This window comes from Rhineura floridana, chromosome 22, assembly GCF_030035675.1.
Source record: "Rhineura floridana isolate rRhiFlo1 chromosome 22, rRhiFlo1.hap2, whole genome shotgun sequence".
In the NCBI taxonomy this organism is placed as follows: Eukaryota; Metazoa; Chordata; class Lepidosauria; order Squamata; family Rhineuridae; genus Rhineura; species Rhineura floridana.
In genome coordinates this window covers 7,954,700-7,974,074 of record NC_084501.1, presented here as the reverse complement: position 1 = coordinate 7,974,074, position 19,375 = coordinate 7,954,700, and the positions used below count along the sequence as shown (strand labels likewise).

Here is a 19,375-nt window from a genome sequence, read left to right as displayed (position 1 = left end):
TGAGGTGGCCTCCTCATCTTGCCAAACAGTGAATCTGGCCCTGCAAAAACTCCCTTTGGAGAACATAGGAAGAGCCTGGCTGCTGGCTCAGGCCAGTGGCCCATCTAATCCAGCATCCTGTTCTCATGGTGGCCACCAGGATGTGGCTAGGAAGCCTGCAAGCTGGACCTGAGCACCGCAGCCCCTCCCCACTTGTGATCCCCATAAAGTGATATTCAGAGGAATGTTGCCTTTGACCATGGAGGGAGAACATGGCCATGGTGGCTAGTAGCCATGAATTTGTCTAGTCCTCTGTTAAAGCCATCTAAGTTGGTGGACACCTTCACTACTTCTAGTCGGAGAAGATTCCATAGTTCATCCTGGAATTGTTTGTTTTACAATGCCATTATTATTATTATTATTATTATTATTATTATTATTATTATTATTATTATTATTATATACTACCTACATGTGGAAATGGCTTCTAAGTGGTTTACAGCATGAAATCAATTATAAAATACATACATAATTAAAATACCAAATTACAAATGAAAACATTAAAAACTTCCTGAATTAAAATGAATGAATGAATGAAAACATGCATTGAAAGAAGGATGCAGCAGCTTCAACATATTCAGCAGCATTTGCTGTATGGATTATGATGGGAGCAACAAGGGACACACTGGCATTTTGTGTCCATGGGTGCGTACGCACTCAGTTTACACGCCTGTGCCGTAGATGTATACGTATCCTAATGCATCCATCCGTTCCCTCCTCCCTAAGATTTAACTTTTAAGGGACGGGTCTGAAGCCTGAAGACCAGGATGGGCGAGGTGGGCATGAGGAAGCTCCTCTGTCTTTTCTCTCCTTAGCTGCCATCTTTGACGGGATCAGGTTTGGTGGAGGCGAGAAGTACCTTCATTTGTTGTTCATCCTCTTGGATTGGCTTTGACCTTAAAAGTAAGAAGAATGGAACAGAAATCATCCATGCAGAAGGTGACAAAGATGGTGAGGGGCCTGGGGACCAAACCCTATGAAGACAGGCTGAAGGAATTGGGCATATTTAGCCTGGAGAAGAGACAATTTATGGGGCGACAGATAGCAATCTTCAAATATTTGAAGGTTTACATAAAAACACAAGAACATCAGAAGAACCCTACTGGATCAGGCCAGCGGCCCATCTAGTCTAGACCAGCATTCTGTTCTCTGAGGATCCCACAAGAGTTGGCCCACCGTGTCCAGAGAGTTGCATGAAACTAGGCTGGGAGCTGCATGTTAGCAATCTCTGGCTAAACATTCCATGAGTTCTGCACTGTCATACCCCTCATCACCCACCCCACCCTGTGACTCCTCTTCCCTTCCTCCTTCTCTCTCTTCTTTTTCTTCATCCTGATGTACCCTTCCTTCCTTCCTTCCTTCCTTCCATCAGGAAAACTGTTAGAGCCATACGACAATGGCACCAATTACCTAGAGAGGTCGTGGGCTCTCCGACACTGGAGGCATTCAAGAGGCAGCTGGAAAGCCATCTCTCGGGAATGCTTTGATTTGGATTCCTGCATTCAGCGGGGGGTTGGACTGGATGGCCTTATAGGCCCCTTCCAACTCTACTATTCTATGATTCTATGATGCTACGTAATGGATTGTGTCCCCCCTCCCATGTGTGTTGAATTTCCTCTGCATTTATGTAACTTACGTAAAAAATTATGTATATGTAAGTTGCGTAATTTTCCCACCATGTGAGACCAAAAAATGTCATTTTTGGCAGAAGAGGAGTAGCAAAACAGATATACGGCTGCATACAACAAATACAGAGTAGAATGGTAAATGATCCTTCCTTCCTTCCTCTGTGACATATTTCTCATTGCTAATCTGGTTTAGGGCAGGCAAGAGAGTGCAGTGGTGCTTCCTTATTTATTTATATTGTTAAAAGAGAGGAATTAACAGCACAATGGTATGCAAGCATACGCAGACCAGGGATGGAGACATGTCGATTTCGCTTCCCGCAGTTTCTCATTTTTCCAGTCTTAAATTCAGTTCTCCACATTTCTGCAGCCATTTGCGGTTTTTTTAAAATCCTTGCGATTAAAAAAAAAAAAATCCTCATGAAAATTCTCCAACATTTTAGGGTGAGTTTCTCCAAAGAAACAGTTTTGTAGGCTGACTCATGTTCACATTTTTGCAAGCCATTTCTCATCATACAATGCATTGTTGTGCATTACTTTCACTCATACGTTCATGTTTATGCACACTTTCTCCAAACATATGCACTTTTGTAAACATGGTTTGGTTGGCATGGCAAAATTCGAATAAGTGGAAATTTCGCAGGGTGCCTCTGTTTTGGTCCTCAGATTGTTTCGGAAAACAGCAAATTTGATGGAGGGAACGGAATCAAATTTCTCTCCCATCCCTACTCAGTTGTAAGCCCCATTCGGCTCAGTGGGACTTACTCCCAGCTAAATATGGCTAGGATTCCAGCCTAAATTTGTCAGTTCAAGAAAAGGGGAGGAGAAAGCCTCAGAAAGAGTACCTCTGAGTACATACAGAGTGTTATTTTCTGACTCAGCCAGCCCAATTTGAGGGCAGGGCCTCCAGGGCAGAAAAAGACTGTAGAAGTGTCTCAAAACTCACCGCCTCTCCACTTCCTCAATTGTCTCTGGCAGTGGGACATTCCGGGTCTCTGGGAGAAAACAGGAGGCGATGCCCGAGATGATGGGTGCCAGTCCATAGATAATCAGTGGCAACGGTGGAAAAAATTCCCCAGTCATCTTCACCAGGGGGGCTATCATGCTACCAAGGCGGGCCATGGTGCCCCCCAGGCCCATCCCCGATTGCCTGGGACAGAAAAGGAAGATGTGCAGATCAACAATCCCCAGTAATATGGAACCCAGTACCCTAAGCAGAGCTTGGAAGATTACTTTTAAAAAGTAATAAATTACAGTTACGATTACATGGCCCCAAAAAGTAGTAATTACCACTACAATTACAATTGCTCTGAAAGTAACTGGTTATTTTACTTTTTCTCAAAAGTAATCACTACAATTACATTTCAGTTACTTTTTTAAAAAAACACCCACAAGGTGCTCGCCTTGGCTGCTGCACATCCAAGTAGCCTAAAACAACATTAAAAATAAACACACACATGCAGAGGTAGTAGAATAATTCTTTTTATCCATAAGATAGCAATGGTGGTCTCTCCACTGGTAAGGGAGGTGGGGAGGGAGGCAGAGGCCACTACTCAGATCTTTGCACGTCAAACCAAGTGCAACCCCCCCCCCACTCAGCCAGCAAGCATAATCTCTCTCACTTAACCACTTCCCGGGCCCTGCCCTGCCACCAACTAAGGGACACTCACCCAAGCAAACATTTTCCCCTGAGATGCAAAAAAGTTAAAATACCGCAAATGCAGCACAGTAGCCACAGAGGGTGGTGGAGGCCACTTTATGTGCCAAGTGCAAACACAGTATTCTCTCTCTCTCTCTCTCTCTCTCTCTCTCACACACACACACACACACACACACACACACACACACATTGTCATCTTTCACCTCCACAGTTCTTTATCTCCGTTCTGCTGAGGCTTCCTTCTCCTCCTTTATCCATGTTCCTGCCCTCCGGCTCCTTTCTCCCTTCATTCCTCTCCACCCCTGTCCATTTTTTAAAACAATTGTTTTCTCCACTCCACCCCGTGTCACTCTCCACCTTCTCACTCGTCACCTCCTACCCATCCACAGAGCATGAGCGAAGAGCGATGCTGCACAGAAGCCCAGTTTGAGGCACATGATTTTCATCCACAAATCAGAGGAGCAGAAGACTTCCCCTGTTTCCCCCCCCCAAGTAATGCCCCAAAGTAATGCTGGAAACATTACAATTACTCCACAAACATAATAAAATTACTGCTGGTTCTATTACAATCAAAATGTAAAGGAATTACCCACTCGTTCCTCAAAAAAGTAATGAATTACAAGTAATTCGTTACTTGTAATTAATCACTTCCAAGCTCTGACCCTAAGGTCTCCATCCGGCTTCCTGGTTGGGAAGCAGAATTAGAAAACTCTGCAGACTTCCTTTGACTCACCTAATCACAGTTGGAAAAAGCTCTCCAGAGAAGATGTAGGCACAGTTGAAGGAGGCCGCCAGGGAGCCCTTGCCAATGACGGCAAAAACCATCCGCAGATTGCTCAAATCTAAAGATTAAAAGAGAGTAGTCAGCTGGGAGCAAAACTGCCTGTGCTTGGGGCCAAGGCAGGCAGGCAGGCAGCAAAGGATAATATTTTGCAGCAAATCAAATTCTGGGGTCAAACTCTTTAGTAAATCCCCCTGTCCTGGCTCATCAGTGAATTTCTCCTAATGTACACATTTTGCCTGATGTTTCTCCTAATTTCTCCGAATATACACATATTTTGCAAAGCAATTTCCCCTGATATAATGCATTAGCTCCACTGATCCATACATTTTTTTATGCACACTGGCATGTGCATTCTTGTACAAATTGCTTGGCTGGAGAAATTCAAAGAAGTGCCAGTTTCAAAGGAGTGCTGTGTTTTGGTTCCTGTCTTGTTTTGGCAAATGTGGATTAGGTAAGTCCACTTTTAAATGTGAACTGGATCAAAATTCTCCCCCAGCCCCAGCCAGCATGGCCAAAGGTCAGGGATGATGGGCATTGTGATCCAGCAACCTCTGGAGAGCCATAGGTTGACCACTTTGGTCAATAGATAGATAGATTAGATAGATATCCGTGTTTTGGTGGTTTTTCTAATGCGGATTTGTGAATGCAAAAATCCGTACTAACTTGCAATGTCATAAGGACGACAGTGCGTTAATGAGGACACCAAGCAATAACACTGCAGATTATACAGTTGTATGGACAGGCCCTTGAGTACTGATTTTTGTAAGCCGCTTGAGAACCTTTTTGGCTAAAAGGGCGGAGTATGAATGCACAAATAAATCAAAGTTTCATAAATAAATAAAATGACCGTTCTGATAGAATAAGTAGAGGGGGCGGTGAAATTTGGTTTGCTTTGGATTCTATTGTGAACCTTTCTATTTGTAAACCACTTAGAGGTTTTGCACAGTCCTGCGGGATATAAATTTTGTTCAATAAATAAATATCTAATTTGCATATATGTCAACAGAAGCACAGCAGGCTTTCAAAATTTGCTCTTCTCCAATGTTTGAGATGCAGGTCTCCAACCAGATGTTTACAAAAATGCATATATGTGAGGGGAAAGTGTGCATAAAAATGGGTATGTTAGAGAAAATAATATACAAAAATGCATTATATTTGGGGAAATAGCTTGCAAAAACATTGGGAGAAATGTGCTTTAAAATGTTGACAAATATTTAACAGGATTTTTAATTGCACACGTGTGGGAATGTGAACCAAAGTTCAGATTGGAAAAATGAGAGATTGTCAGATTTGTCGATTCCTACCCGTAAGTGACATCTCCTCCCGTCCCCCTCTCGCTCCCGATGGGACCCTCACCTTGAGGCACAAAGATGTTGGCCAAGATACACAGCCCAGCCAGGATAAGTGACAACGCCTGGGAGAATCGGCGGCCCACAAACGTGATGGTCAGTACAGAGATGAACTTTGCTGGGAAGTCAACAGCACCAAACACCAGCTGGGTCAGGTAGATGTTGAAGCCAAAGTTTTGCAGATCCATGGCCAGCCCATAATAGGCAAAGCTGGTGGAGAACCTGGAGTGACAGATGACAAGTCAGGACGACCGACAACCGACAGACCCCACCCTCCAACTTGCTGTGCCGTCGAGCGGCACAAAAGCTCCTCCTGTCCCTAAGGCTTGTTTCCAGTTGTCTGAAATGGATTCCAAATATATTTTCCTAAGGCTGGAGGCAGTAGCATAGTGGCAGGTTCAGAAGTTCAGGGTCCCTTCATGTTAGTCACATCCACACCCCCTCCCCCTTTTTTGCTGCTGGGTTGAGAATGAGATCCTTGTTCATGTCTTCTCCCACAACAACAGACGTCCCTAGGAGCCAATCAGCACGAACGGGGAGAGTGTTAGCTGCCGAGAAGAGTCTTCTCAGTGTTTCACTCACCTCCTTTTACTCTGATTGGCTTCAATCAGCTGGAAAGGACAGGGAAGCATGTTAGAAGACTCTTCTCAGTGGCTTACACACACCCCTTTCATGCTGATTGGCTTATAGGACGCTGGAGACATAGGGACTTTGCTGGGACCCTGCTCCCAAAACAAGTAAGGGGTCTGAGACCCCCGAGGACTATACCCCCCCCGATGACTACACATCTGGCTGGAGGCCTTTACTAGGGATAGAAAGATCTGTCTATTTTGGCTCCCTCAGTTTCTCACTTTCCCAATCATAAGTTCTGTTCTCCACATTTCTATATTGGTTTATGATTTTTTTTAATCCTCATGAAAAGGATGACTGTGTTTCAGTTTGTGTATTGTGTCAGAAAATGCCAATTATATAAGTCCACCTTTAGATGCAAACTGAATTTTCCCACTGTCCCTACTTCCAAGTCCCATAGCATTGTATCTAATTAAGTTCTACTCAAAGTAGACCCAAAAACCATACACAGGAAATAGCTTTGGCCCTGTTCAGTTGCAGAGGCATTTGCAAAACTGTAAATCCCTCTATCGAAAGAATTTCCCTGTCGGTGGTCTTCCATGGCGACAGGTGGCTCGATGTCTGTGGGGCAGCGGAATTAGCTCCAGGCTCATTAATTTCAACAGGTCTACTCTTGTGTAAGTCAAACGTCGCCTTTAGAAACCAACAGGGGGCAGTGCATGCATTCTATAAAGAAGGTGGTCAAACTCGCCTGGGAGCAGTGGCCACTGGTGGCTCCATGTCAGTGCGGCATGCCCTGAAGCACCTCAGACAACTCCTTGAACGTTTGGACTAAAACTCAGAGTGGATTCCACTGCCCCACTGACATGGAGCCACCAGTGGTGGCCTTTATGTTTTTAGCAATGTGCTCCTCAAATTCTTTGTTGGCCTCCCTTACTGTCTACTTGCATTTCTCTCTCTCTCTCTCTGTGCCAAAGTTTGTGTTCCTTTTTATTTCCCCAGGAAGAGAAAAGAAGTCACTTGCCAGACAAAGGAGACCCCGCAAGAGATTTTGCGAATGGCAGGTGTCCACACCAAGTCCCCCATGCTGTAGCTGGATTTGGTGGAGGAGAGCTCCTTCTGCATGTTGGATTTCAAAATCTGAAAGGGAAGACAGCAAAGCAGGGAATCTAAGGGGAGCCCTACAGCTGGATCAGGCCAGTGGCCCATCTGTTACAGGATCCTGTTTTCACCGTGGCCAACCAGATGCCCATTATGGGAAGCCTGCAAGCAGGACTGAGCACAAGAGCAACTTTCTCCACTTGTGATTCCCAGCCACACGTATTCACCAGCGTACTGCCTGCGACAGAGGAGGTAGATCATAGCGATGGTGGCTAATATTGATAGCCTTCTCCTCCATGAATGTGTGCAACCCTCTTTTAAAGCCACCCAGGTTGAGCTCAAAACTGCTCGCAGATGTCCTGTTTACTGAGAGTTCATCCCGATTTGTCTCCCAGTAAATTTGTGGGGAGGTTAGATGTTGTCAGCTATTTATTGAGCATTCATTCTGATTTGTTCGCAGGGAGGTTAGGTGACGTCGCGAGTCATTGGACGTTTCCCCGTCGCTTTCCTCGGTGCAAAAAAAGTCCAGCTGTTTCGGGAAGTGGGTTTGTTGCGTGAGAGTGGCAAATTGGCTCCAGTTGCACAACCTACATCGGCCTGTATGTGATTGAATCCCTCCCGCAAAACAGCAACCCTCTAGAAGCACCCAAAGTCTGGCTGCAGAATGGGACAACGGGGTTCGGAAATATTTGTGCAGCTCCCAGCTCTAGCTGGATGGCAAAGCACTAGTCCTCTGGCCACAAACCTGAGCTGTGCAACCAAGTGTTTTGCTTTTGAAATTCATTTGAATCTAGCAAGCTTAATCCTCGATTGCCGCTGACACTGCTGCAGACGCTTCAGCCAAGGGGGAGAACTGAAGTACAGGAATACCCCGCATTAACGTACGCAATGGGTCCAGAGTGAGTACGTAAACCGAAAATGTACTTAAAGTGAATCACTGCCTTTTTTCACTTGCGCCGCCACTGTGCCACCTCCCCTTCACGCAGAGCCTCAAAGCCCCAAGCTACAGCCTCTGCTGCTGCACTGCCGCGCCTCTCAGCTGATCATGATCGTGCCTTCCAGCTGATTCGCAGTCGCGCGGTAGCGTCTGTTTCCAGCCCCCACCAAAAGAACAGGCCACAACCAAAGGTTAAGTGTCCGTTCTTGAGAAGCGAAGTACGTAAACAGGGGAATGGTGTTACTGTAAGTATGTCTGTACTCGCAAGTGTCCGTAAAGTGAGGGTCTGTATAGCAGGGTATTCCTGTATAGCAGAGGTTTCCCGCTTGAGATTGAGATGCCCAATGTTATTTGAGGGTGACTTTGCAACAGCCCTCGTACGGTGGGCCAACAATGCTACCTTAAAAATATTGGCACAGCTGGTGCATTGGCGATCCTCCTTGATTTGAATCCAAGCTCATCCCTGCAGAGACGGGTTTGTGAGAGTCTGCAGAAGCTAGCCCGCTGGACATTGGTAAATGTTACATTTGTTGCTCTGCCCACTTTTGTCTCTGGCTCCGCCCACCACCGGTGCACGGCCCTCAGTAGTTCGTGCAGAAGGGAATGCGGCCCTTGGGCTGAAATAGGTTACCCATCCCTGACCCAGCCCAAATTGTGACCCAAAACATCTGGAGGAGAACTTCCTTGGTTCCTAAATATTCTAGGGAATTGCTATGGCTCAGTGGGGAAAGGGCACCCGTTGCAAGCAGGAGGTCCCTGGTTCAACCCCCGGCATCTCCAGCTAAAGCTGGGACAGACCCACCAGGAAACCCTGAAAAGGGACAATGCTGAGCTCGACTGGCCAGTTCAGAGTGCCTTTCCATTGCCACCAACCAGGGACAGGAAGCCTGACTCCTGGAAATGCACAATCGTTGACCTGCTGCAATTTAATGCGTCCTAGTTTTGGCAACTTTTCACCTCCCCCCCCCCCAGCATGCTGTACCTCCGTGGTAAGTTCATCTCCTTCCTTCTTTCTCCCGTTTATCCGGGCAGCTTTCTTCAGACTTTTCACAGCCCGTTCCGGTTTTACTGAAATTGCCAGCCAGCGGGCAGACTCCACATACAACCTGAGGACCAAACATGAGGAAAGAGAATTCTTTTGGCTGCTCTCTGAAGGAGTGAATGTCTAGCATAAGGGTGGAGAAACTCAAACCCAAGGGCCACATGCCTCCCTGTCTTGGAACTCTCCCCAGGACACACCCCTTACTAGCCCAGCGCTCTGCCCTCCTTGTGCACTTTTGCCCAGCTAGAATTAGCCCTTGAACTGTGCAAATGCCTCTTTCTGTCCTGGACGGAGAGGTGGACAGAAGCTTCTGGTTTCTGTGTGGCTGAAATATAGCCGACAGTGCCAAGGTAAGACGCACACCTGTTGCCCCACCCACTTTTGCCTTGGGTCCCACCTGCCACTGGCATGTGGCCCCCAGAAGGCTGCTCACAAAGGGATGCGGCCCTTGGACTGAAAAAGGTTTCTCATCCCTGGTTGGAGTAGGAAGGGAAAGATCTGTCAATTTTGATTCCCTCTGGTTCTCATTTTCAATTCTACACATTTTTGCAGCAATCTGTGAACTTTGGAGAGAGAGAGAAAGAGAGAGAGAGAGAGTGTTTTGAAAGCAACAAACAGAACTTCACTCAAGCTTGCTCTGGATCCCTATTCCATTAATCACCTAAAAATATATGCACGTAATTGTGCTTAACAAAACAGAGATTAAAAACGTTTTGGCTTCCGCCTTCATCAGCTGCTAACATACAAATGCTGTTACCAAGGTGGCAGTTATAGCGCTTTGAGGATAGAATGCTCTTGAGATGCTCTATAGTAAGTTGGCATTTTGTAATTTTCTCTTGTCAAAACATTGCGCATTGTAAAAACATTATATATATATAATCCTCATGAAAAATCTGCTGCATTTTTGTGCAAATTTCTCCGAATAATCACATTCTGGTATGCAGTTTTAACCGATGAACGCAAGCAATTTCTCCTAACAGAATGCATTTTTGGATGTTACATTCACTCACACATTCCTTGTGGAATAGTCTCCCCGAGGAGGTACGCCTGGCGCCAACACTATTATCTTTTCGGCGCCAGGTTAAAACCTTTCTCTTCTCTGAGGCATTTTAATCTAAGTTATTTATGTAAATGTTGTAATTTTTATATTAGATGATGTATTTTTATATTTGTTATATTGATCTGGTATTTCATTATTGTATATGTTTCTATGTTTGCCGCCCAGAGAGCTGTTTGCTAGTCGGGCGGGATATAAACTGAATAAAATAAAATAAATAAAATAAATAAATAAATAAATAAATAAATAAATAAAAATAAATAAATTTAGGGACACTTTCCCCTGACATAGGCATTTTTGTAAACCTTGTTTGGCTGGAGAATTGCATCGCAAAATTCAGATCAGTGCAAATTTCAAAGGATATTTCGGTTCTCATACTGTTCCGGAAAGTGCAAATTTGACCGATTCAGCTTGAAATGCGAACTAAATCACATTCCCCCCGCCCATCCCTAGGTTGGAAAGAGGGGCTAGAACCTATTTAAAAATGGAATTATCCAGCAGAGGAACCCAAGGTGAGCTTGGAGGCCTGGGTATGTATCACTGGAGCCTGCAACAAGTGGGACCTGGCCATGGGTATCGCTTCATTTGCTTCCAAATGTGGTAAGCCAGCCCTGGCGCATCTGGAAGCCTGAGCCCTCCTGCTCATTCTGTTATGTTGGGGCCCTGGGCTTCTTCCCCAACGTCCTGCCTTGATGGCACAACTACCAGCAGGCCACCATCTGACCATGCCGACCTACCAGGAGTAGAGGAAGAATACAAAGAAAGGCAGAGAGACGGTCAGTTGCAGCCACCGCCAGTCAGGGATGGCGTAGGCCACTCCGGCCAGGATGAACTGCCCGGTGGTATAGCAGTAGCCGTTGATGGTGCCAACAATGGCGCGGTATTTCGTCGGAATCCACTCCATGCCTGGAGGAGGAGAAAAGTGTACAGAGGAAAAGATGTTAATTTTTCTGGTTGGCAACTGATGTCAAGGGGCGGAAGGATCTGTCAGTTTCTCTTCTCTCAGTTTCTCTTTGTTGCAATCCTAAATTTGATTCTCCATATTTCTGCTGCAATTTGAGGATTTTTTTTTAAAATCCTCAGGAAAATTCTCCGGCATTTTAGTGAGAATTTCTCCCATGGAACACATTTTTGTGTGCAGTTTTGACTAAATTACACCTTTTTTTTGCAAGCCATTGCTCTCCATGGGATACATTTTGCATGTTAGTTTCACAAATATACTCATTCATATGCATATTTTCCCCTAATATATGCATTTTCGTAAACATTGGTTGGCGAACTGCACTGCAAAATTCAGACAGGTTCAAATATCGAAGGATGGCTGTGTTTTGGTTCTCAAGTTCTTTTGGAAAATGCAGATTTGATAAATCCCACTTGAAATGCAAACGGAATTGAATTTCTTGCCCATCCCTACTGATGTCAGAGGGGTATGATGAGTAAAGGTGATGGTGTGGGCAGGCAATTAGTCTGGGCCTTGGCATCTGATGCCATGTCAGTGAGACAGTGCAATCCACTCCGGGTTTTAGTCTAAACTTTCAAGGAGCTAGGTGTCAGCGCTTGGGCAGCTTCTTCATAAGTCTGGACAAAAACCCGGAGCTTGATCCTCTGGCGTGCTGACATGGGAGCCACCAGCCGCCACTGATTGTGGGTACCACTTTGTCTCTATAGCTCTTGCCGTTCAGGGCAGAAATCATGCAGCCGGGATTTCTTATTTTTTAACCACAATGCACCTTTAATCTGAGTTGTTGACTGAAATTCAAGTTGATTAAGTGCAATGGCAACCTTCTGGGGTGCCACACGCCAGTGGTAGGCGGGGCCAGGGGCAAAAGGGGGTGGAGCAACAGATGTAAATTTTGCACACACTTTCGGCACACACTCGCACACACCCCTCTCTGCCCATCCTGACAAGCAAGAAACGTGATCACAGTTCTAGGACACTTCCCGGCCGTGGAATAAACACTCAGGGTAGGAAGAAAGGCCAGTGAGGCATGTGGCTTGGGGAAAGTTCCGAGGGCCAGATAGAAAGGTCTCAAGGGCCAAATCCAAGGTCTAAGGTACCCCCCACTCCTGTTTTATAGAATGAAGTGGAAGTGCCCCAGATTTTCACAGCAGGCCTGTGCAGAGCTCCTGGCGACCTGGTCGGTGAGAGCGGAGGATCATGGTACTCACACAGCGAGACGGAGTTAATCGCTATCCCCGACATGGCCATTCCACACAGGAAGCGGAAGACACAGTAAGCAGTGAAGTTTGGGACGAAGGCAGTGCAGGCGCCCGCCACCCCCATCTGCAGGTAGCTCCAGACAATGAGGGCTTTCCGGCCAAACCTGAAGGATTGGATTGTACACGTTTTAATGAGAAAGTCCAGAGAGGAAGTTCCGGAAGCTACAGCTGGTGCAAAACGGGGCAGCGAGACTGCTCACTGGGGCAGGGTATCGCCAACATGTCACCCCACTGCTGAAAGAAGTGCACTGGCTACCTATTAGCTACCAGGCTAAGTTCAAGGTTCTAGTTTTGGTGTACAAAGCCTTATACAGCTTGGGACCAGGATGCCTGAAAGACCATCTTACCCCTTACCTATCCAGTCGCTCTGCAGGTGAGGGCCTCCTGCAGATCCCATTCTGCTCAGCGTAGGAGGCGGGCCTTTTGTGTAGTGGCACCGACCCTTTGGAATTTCCTCCCCTTAAATATTAGACAGGCGCCATCTCTGTTGTCTTTTTGGCGCCTACTGAAGACCTTCCTCTTTTCAACAAGCCTTTTAAGTAGAGACAGTCTGCAGCTATATAATATGTTTTTAACCCTTTTTTAAAAAGATGCTTTTAAAGCTTTTAAAAAAAATGTTTTAAAGGACTTTTTATTTTAATATATTTTTAAAGTCTGTTTTAATGACACTTTCAAGTGTTTTTAGTGTTTTTGTTTGCCTCCCTGGGCTCCTACTGGGAGGAAGGGCGGGATATAAATCAAATCAATCAATCAATCAATCAATTGCCTTATGCTGAGTCAGACCCATTGGCTCAATCTAGCTCAGTCTTGCCTACCCTGACTGGCAGCAGCTCTCCAAGATTTCAGACTGTGGACATTCCCAGCGCTATCTGGAGATGCTGGGGGCTGAACCTGGGACCTTCTGCATGCCAAACAGATGCTCGACCTCTGAGCTACGTCCACCTTCCTGTTGTTGTAAAGCAGTATATAAATGTTCTCCATAAAGAAATAATCATGTGGATTTCTCGATCTGTACAAGCCAGATGAAGAGCTAGCCGAGCTACAGAGAACAGTCCCGCCTTCCTTTCTGTTCTGCTCTGTTGGGGCTTTGGGGCATGCATGGGAAGTCGTGATGAGAACCAGCGCCTTGTCCAGTTGTCCAGGCCCTGGGCAGGTCCCAGTGGGCCTCCTAGCTAAGTTTGGGGAGGCATCGTTCCATCAAAGGCTGAGAGTCAGCCTTCAAAAGGCTGCCAGGGCTTAACCTTCCCACGGTTCTGCCCTCCTGAGAAAGCTGTTTGCAATATTTGAAGGGACCGTCGCCTCTTCTACCATCACATGACCCTGTGTGGTTGTGGAGCAGGACAGGGCTGTCATCGCTCTTTCCCCTCAGACATTTTATGGGAGAATAAAAATCTGTTGGAGAATAAGTTTGAGGTAGCCTCCACCCCCGCCCCCCAAAAGCTGGCTTGTTGGCTTAGCCATGAAGCTTGCTCTAGGCCAGCCTTTCCCAACCTTTGGGTCCCCAGATGTTGGCGGACTACAACTCCCATCAGCCCCACCATTATGGCCAATGGTCAGGAATGATGGGAACTGTACTCTAGCAACATCTGGGGGCCAACGGTTGGGAAAGGCTGCTCTAGGCTCTGCCCCCTGGCCCAGAAAACTTTGCAACAGGTCCTGCCCACAAACCCCAACTTTGCTGATTTTAAGAGTTGTTCCCCCTCAGCATGAATATACCCCAGAGGAAGGGGGCAATCAACCCCACAGATCACATTGGGAATAGAAGGGATCTCTTTGACTTTGTAACCTTGGGGACCACCCTTCCACCTTCCTGCTCACCTGTCGGAGAGGCTGCCATACAGCACCGATCCAATCAGCACTCCAGCCATGTAGAGGGATTGGGCCATCTGGCTCAGAGTCCGGGAGTCACACACTAAATCCCACTGCAACAACAACAATCATCATCGTCATCATCATCATCATTCCTGGCCATTGGCCATTCTTGCTAGGGCTTCTGGGGGTTGCGCTCTCTCTCTCTCTCTCTCTCTCTCTCTCTCTCTGTGTCATTGTTTTTAATCATTTTATATATGGAACTGTTTTAAATGGCTTTTAGGCTTGTTGTTTATGGTTTCTAACTGTTTCATTTGTTTTATAACTGCATATCTTGTTGTGTAACCAGAACTCTAATGCAATAAAAAGGTAAAGGTGTCCCCGCACTTGTAGTGCGAGTCGTTTCCGACTCTTAGGGTGACGTCTTGCGATGTTTACTAGGCAGACCGTATATATGGAGTGGGATTGCCAGTTCCTTCCCTGGCCTTTCTTTACCCCCCAGCATATGCCGGGTACTCATTTTACCGACCACGGATGAATGGAAGGCTGAGTGGACCTCGACCCCTTTTACCGGAGATTCGACTTCCCCCTTCCGTTGGAATCGAACTCCGTCAAGACAAGGCAAAAGACAATACTTCTCCAGACAGAAATCTGGGATTCACTCCCCCAGGAAGCCGTGACGGCCACCGACTTGGGTGGCTGTAAAAGAGGATCAGACAAATTTATGGAGAAGGCTATTCATGGCTCTCAGACACGATGGCTATGTTCTGCCTCCACTGCTGGTGGCACTACATCTCTGAATACCAGTTGCTTGGAATCACAAATGGGGAGCGTGCTCTGCCACTCAGGTCCTGCTTGCGGGTTTCCCATAGGCATCTGGGGTGGTCACTGTGAGGATGGACTAGATGGGCCACTGGCCTGATCCAGGAGAGCTCTTCTGAAGTTCTTAGTCATTCTTGTAGACCTGCGGTATCTTACGCTGACGGATCTCTCCATGGCATCTGCTATCACAAGCAGAGGTTCCATGTGGGTGAAGTCAAATGGGAAGCCAGAAGTGAGTGATTTCTTCACATCCAGCAGAGAAGTCTATGACCTTTCCCATGCTTAAGAGTCTGTATTTTAGAGTCCACAAGGGAGATCTGCAGCAAAATGTTCAGTCTTTCAGCCAGCCATGCCCTTTCTTAAGATAGCCATTCCACCACCGCCTCCTCAACCTTGGTTGTTTGTCCCTCTCCCCTTCAAACATCAGCCAGCATGCTGAGTCCTTACTGGTCTGTTTGGAGAGGGGGATACTTCTCCAAACCTTGGGGTTCCTTTCAAGTCTGTTTCCCACACTCTTGTAGATAAATGGTGGCATTTTGGCTACACAAGGCTACACACTTGGAGAATGAGTTCACTATTTATAGGATGAATTGGTAGCATCAGAAATATGGATGCACTGAGTAAAGACTGTCATTTTAACTGTATAAACTAATGAACAACTTCCTTAAATAATAACTTCCTTAATCATTCAAACCATGGTACTCCATATCTCTATGTATGGATGTGAAAGTTGGACAGTGAAAAAAGCAGATAAGAGAAAAATCAACTCATTTGAAATGTGGTGTTGGAGGAGAGCTTTGAGCATACAATGGACCATGAAAAAGACAAATAATGGGGTGTTAGAAAAAATTAGAGAGCCAGTGTGGTGTAGTGGTTAAGGTGTTGGACTACAACCTGGGAGGCCAGGGTTCGAATCCCCATGAAGCCATGAAGCTCATTGGGTGACCTTGGGCCAGTCACTGCCTCTCAGCCTCATGAAAACCCTGTTCATAGGGTCGCCATAAGTCGGAATCGACTTGAAGGCAGTACATTTACATTTAGAACAAATTAAATCAGAACTATCACTAGAAGCTAAAATGATGAAACTGAGGTTATCATACTTTGGACACATAATGAGAAAACATGACTCACTAGAAAAGACAATAATGCTGGGAAAAACAGAAGGGAGTAGAAAAAGAGGAAGGCCAAACAAGCGATGGATTGATTCCATCAAGGAAGCCATAGACCTGAACTTACAAGATCTGAACAGGGTGGTTTGTAACAAATGCTACTGGAGGTTGCTGATTCATAGGGTCGCCATAAGTCATAATCGACTTGAAGGCACATAACAACAACAAAAGTTACCCCTTACCCACACCCACCATGCATGCAGCCTTATTATCTAAAGGGGGATATCTGAGCGTAATGATGATAAGGATGATCAACCACCCTGAAATATCCTCTCCCTGAGTTGGTGAGAAGGAGGACTCTTGGGTGGCAGAGTTGGAGAGATTTGGTGGATCACTTTTGGGCGATATCACCAATTTCTTTTAAGCAAAAAAATCAAACGGTCACAAATTAAAAAGCTTATATTCGGCAGTGGGGAATTAAGTAGTTCTAATTAGATGGGGGGGAGAAATTGAATTCACTTGGCATTTCGTCGCATCTATCAAATTTGCACTTTCTGAAACACAGCCATCCTTTGAAATTCGCATGTATTTTACAATGCAGTTCTCCAACCAAACACTGTTTACAAAAATGCATATATTTGGGGGAAATGTGCATAGAAATGTATGTGAAAATAACATATCAAAATATGCATTCTGTCAGGAGAAATTGCTTGCAAAAAGTCAAAACTGCATACAAAATGAGTCTATTTGGAGAAATTCACACTAAATTCTGGAGAATATTCATTAGTATTTTTTTAAAAAAATTGCAAATGGGGCAAAAATGTGGAGTACTGAATTTAAGATTGGAAAGATGAGAAACTGAGGGAACCACAGTGGACAGATCTTTCCATCCTTCATGAAAATTAGAGTCCCAATAGAGCAATCCACCCACCTGGAGGAATGGGCTGATCTGTCCATTCATAGTTTCTCCCAGTCCCCATTTCCACAGTGCTACAGTATGATGATGATGATGATGATGATTGTTATTGTTATTGTTATTACTCTTTATTTTTACCCCGCCCTTTTTCCAAAACTGGAACTCAGGGCGGCTGACAAATAAAAACTACACATAGGCAAAAAACATACAAAAATATACAATTAAAATAGAATTAAACTATTCGTAACATTAAAACCATGAAACATACACTTAAGATACTAAGACAATTTAAAACATTAAGAATAGGACCATAGAACAATGCAACAGACCTTATGAGGCCCTATCTTAAACATCTTCTAGTCCAAAAGCCTGTCGGAATAAAAAAGACTTTGCCTGCCGATGGAAGGATAGCAAGGAAGGGGCCATTCGTGCTTCCCTAGGAAGAGAGTTCCAGAACCTGGGGGCAGCCACCGAGAAGGCCCTATCTCGCGTCCCCACCAATCGCGCTTGCGAAGGTGTTGGGACTGAGAGAATGGCCTCTCCTGAGGATCTCAACGCCCGGGCAGGCTCATATGGGGAGATATGGTCTGACAAATAGCCTGGACCTAGGCCGTATAGAGCTTTATAGGTCAAAAGCAGCACTTTGAATTGTGACCGGAAACAAACTGCATCATAAGAATATAAGAACATCAGAAGAGCCTGGCTGCTGGATCAGGCCAGTGGCCCACCTAGTCCAGCATCCCATTCCCACAGTGTCCAACCAGATGCTTGTTATGGGAAGCCCCCAAGCAGGACTCGGGTGCCACAGCAACTCTCCCCTCCTGTGGTTTCCAGCAACCGTGGAAGAGGAGCATAGCCAGTGTGGCTAGTAGCTTTATGCTCCATGACTTTGTCTAATCTTTTAAAGCCGTCCGAGCTGGTGGCCATCACTGCCTGTTATGGAAGCAAATTCCGTAGTTTAAATCTGCACTATGTGAAGAAGTACTTTCTGTTATCTGTCCTGAATCTTTCAACATTCAACTTCATTGGATGTCCATGAATTCTAGTGTTATGAGAGAGAGAAAGTCTCTATCTACTTTCTCTGTGCCATGCATTAGCCCTTTACTGAGAACCATGAGGACTGGAATCTTACTGTGAACTTTTCTTTTTAAAGGGCTCTTGAAAATTTCTCAGCGTGAATTCCTCCTAATATACTCATTTGTGTCTGCAATTTTGCCTAATATACACATCTTCACAACCAGTTTTCCTAATAGAATGCATTCCTGTATGTTATTCTCACTAATATATGTATGCTTTCCCCAAAGATACATATGTTTGTACATATTATTTGACTGAATAACTGCATCGCAAAATTTAGAGAATTAAAAATAAAATTAAAAATAAACTAACATTCCAGTCCTCATGGTTCTGAGCCTGATTTAAATAGCTACATAAAAGCAGCTTCATACCAACTAAGACCGCTGGTCCATCTAGCTCAATATTGTCTACACTGACTGGCAGTGGCTCTCCAGCATTTCAGACGGGGAGTCTCTCCCAGCCCTACCTAGAGGTGCTGCCAGGGATTGATACTGGGACCTTTGGCATTCGAAGCAAATGCCCTATCACTGAGCTTCAGCCCTTTCACAACAACTTATCCTCAGCTCTCTAAAGGATGGTGCAAATCAAAGGCTCACCTCGCTGATGATGGTCCTGGTGAACATGCTCCTGTCGTATGTCCACCCATCGGCACATGGTTCGGTCTCCACCGCGGTGTCATTGGCAAGGGTAGCATTTGGGTCCAGAAGCCGCCACTGGGTGGTGACAAATCGGCGGCACTTCTCTGTCCGCTTGTTCCCATCCGTCGGGACGGAGATCCGAAGGAGGTTGTCTGCTCCCAGCTCTTGGGTGGCATTGCTGGCCTGCCGAGTATAATTGGCAGTGATGCGGATCTGGCAGTGATGCCCAGGGATCCCTGCTGTGAAATTCTGCAGGAGGTTGTGACTGGCTAGCATCATTAGCGGGATGGCTAGGAAGGCAACAGACATCCTCTGGAAGTGGCCCATGCCACCCAAATTGTCCAGGATATCTGCAAAAGTCATGGCGTCGTTGCTGGTATACAGAACAGAGTTCCAGGGGGTGGAGGAGAGTGATCCCAGGAGACCCTGATGAGATTCAAGACCTCTGCACACTAGGGAAATTCTACAATATTATGGAAGAGCTGCCAGGCCTAGGAACAGCCACCACGAATGGCCTCCTTTGCTTTGGAAGGCAAAAATGTGGCAAGCAACAGTTGCTGGATTCTGTAGCCTGAAATCTCCAAAGGACCGTGATCTGGCTCCTTGTTTTCTCCTTCTTA

At 45.8% G+C, this 19,375-nt stretch overlaps 1 protein-coding gene across 1 annotated transcript; it reads right to left on the bottom strand.

Moving 5' to 3' along the window:
* Window positions 1-850: 850 nt before the first annotated feature.
* On the bottom strand, window positions 851-19,118 carry LOC133374643 (solute carrier family 22 member 6-A-like). Its single transcript, XM_061605773.1, has 10 exons — window positions 18,714-19,118; window positions 14,203-14,306; window positions 12,334-12,488; window positions 10,902-11,070; window positions 9,048-9,171; window positions 7,052-7,167; window positions 5,465-5,679; window positions 4,058-4,166; window positions 2,611-2,814; window positions 851-935 (listed from the first exon to the last, which is right to left on the bottom strand). Exons 1-10 carry the CDS (start codon window positions 19,116-19,118, stop codon window positions 851-853), a joined length of 1,686 nt encoding a protein of 561 aa, XP_061461757.1.
* Window positions 19,119-19,375: the final 257 nt, after the last annotated feature.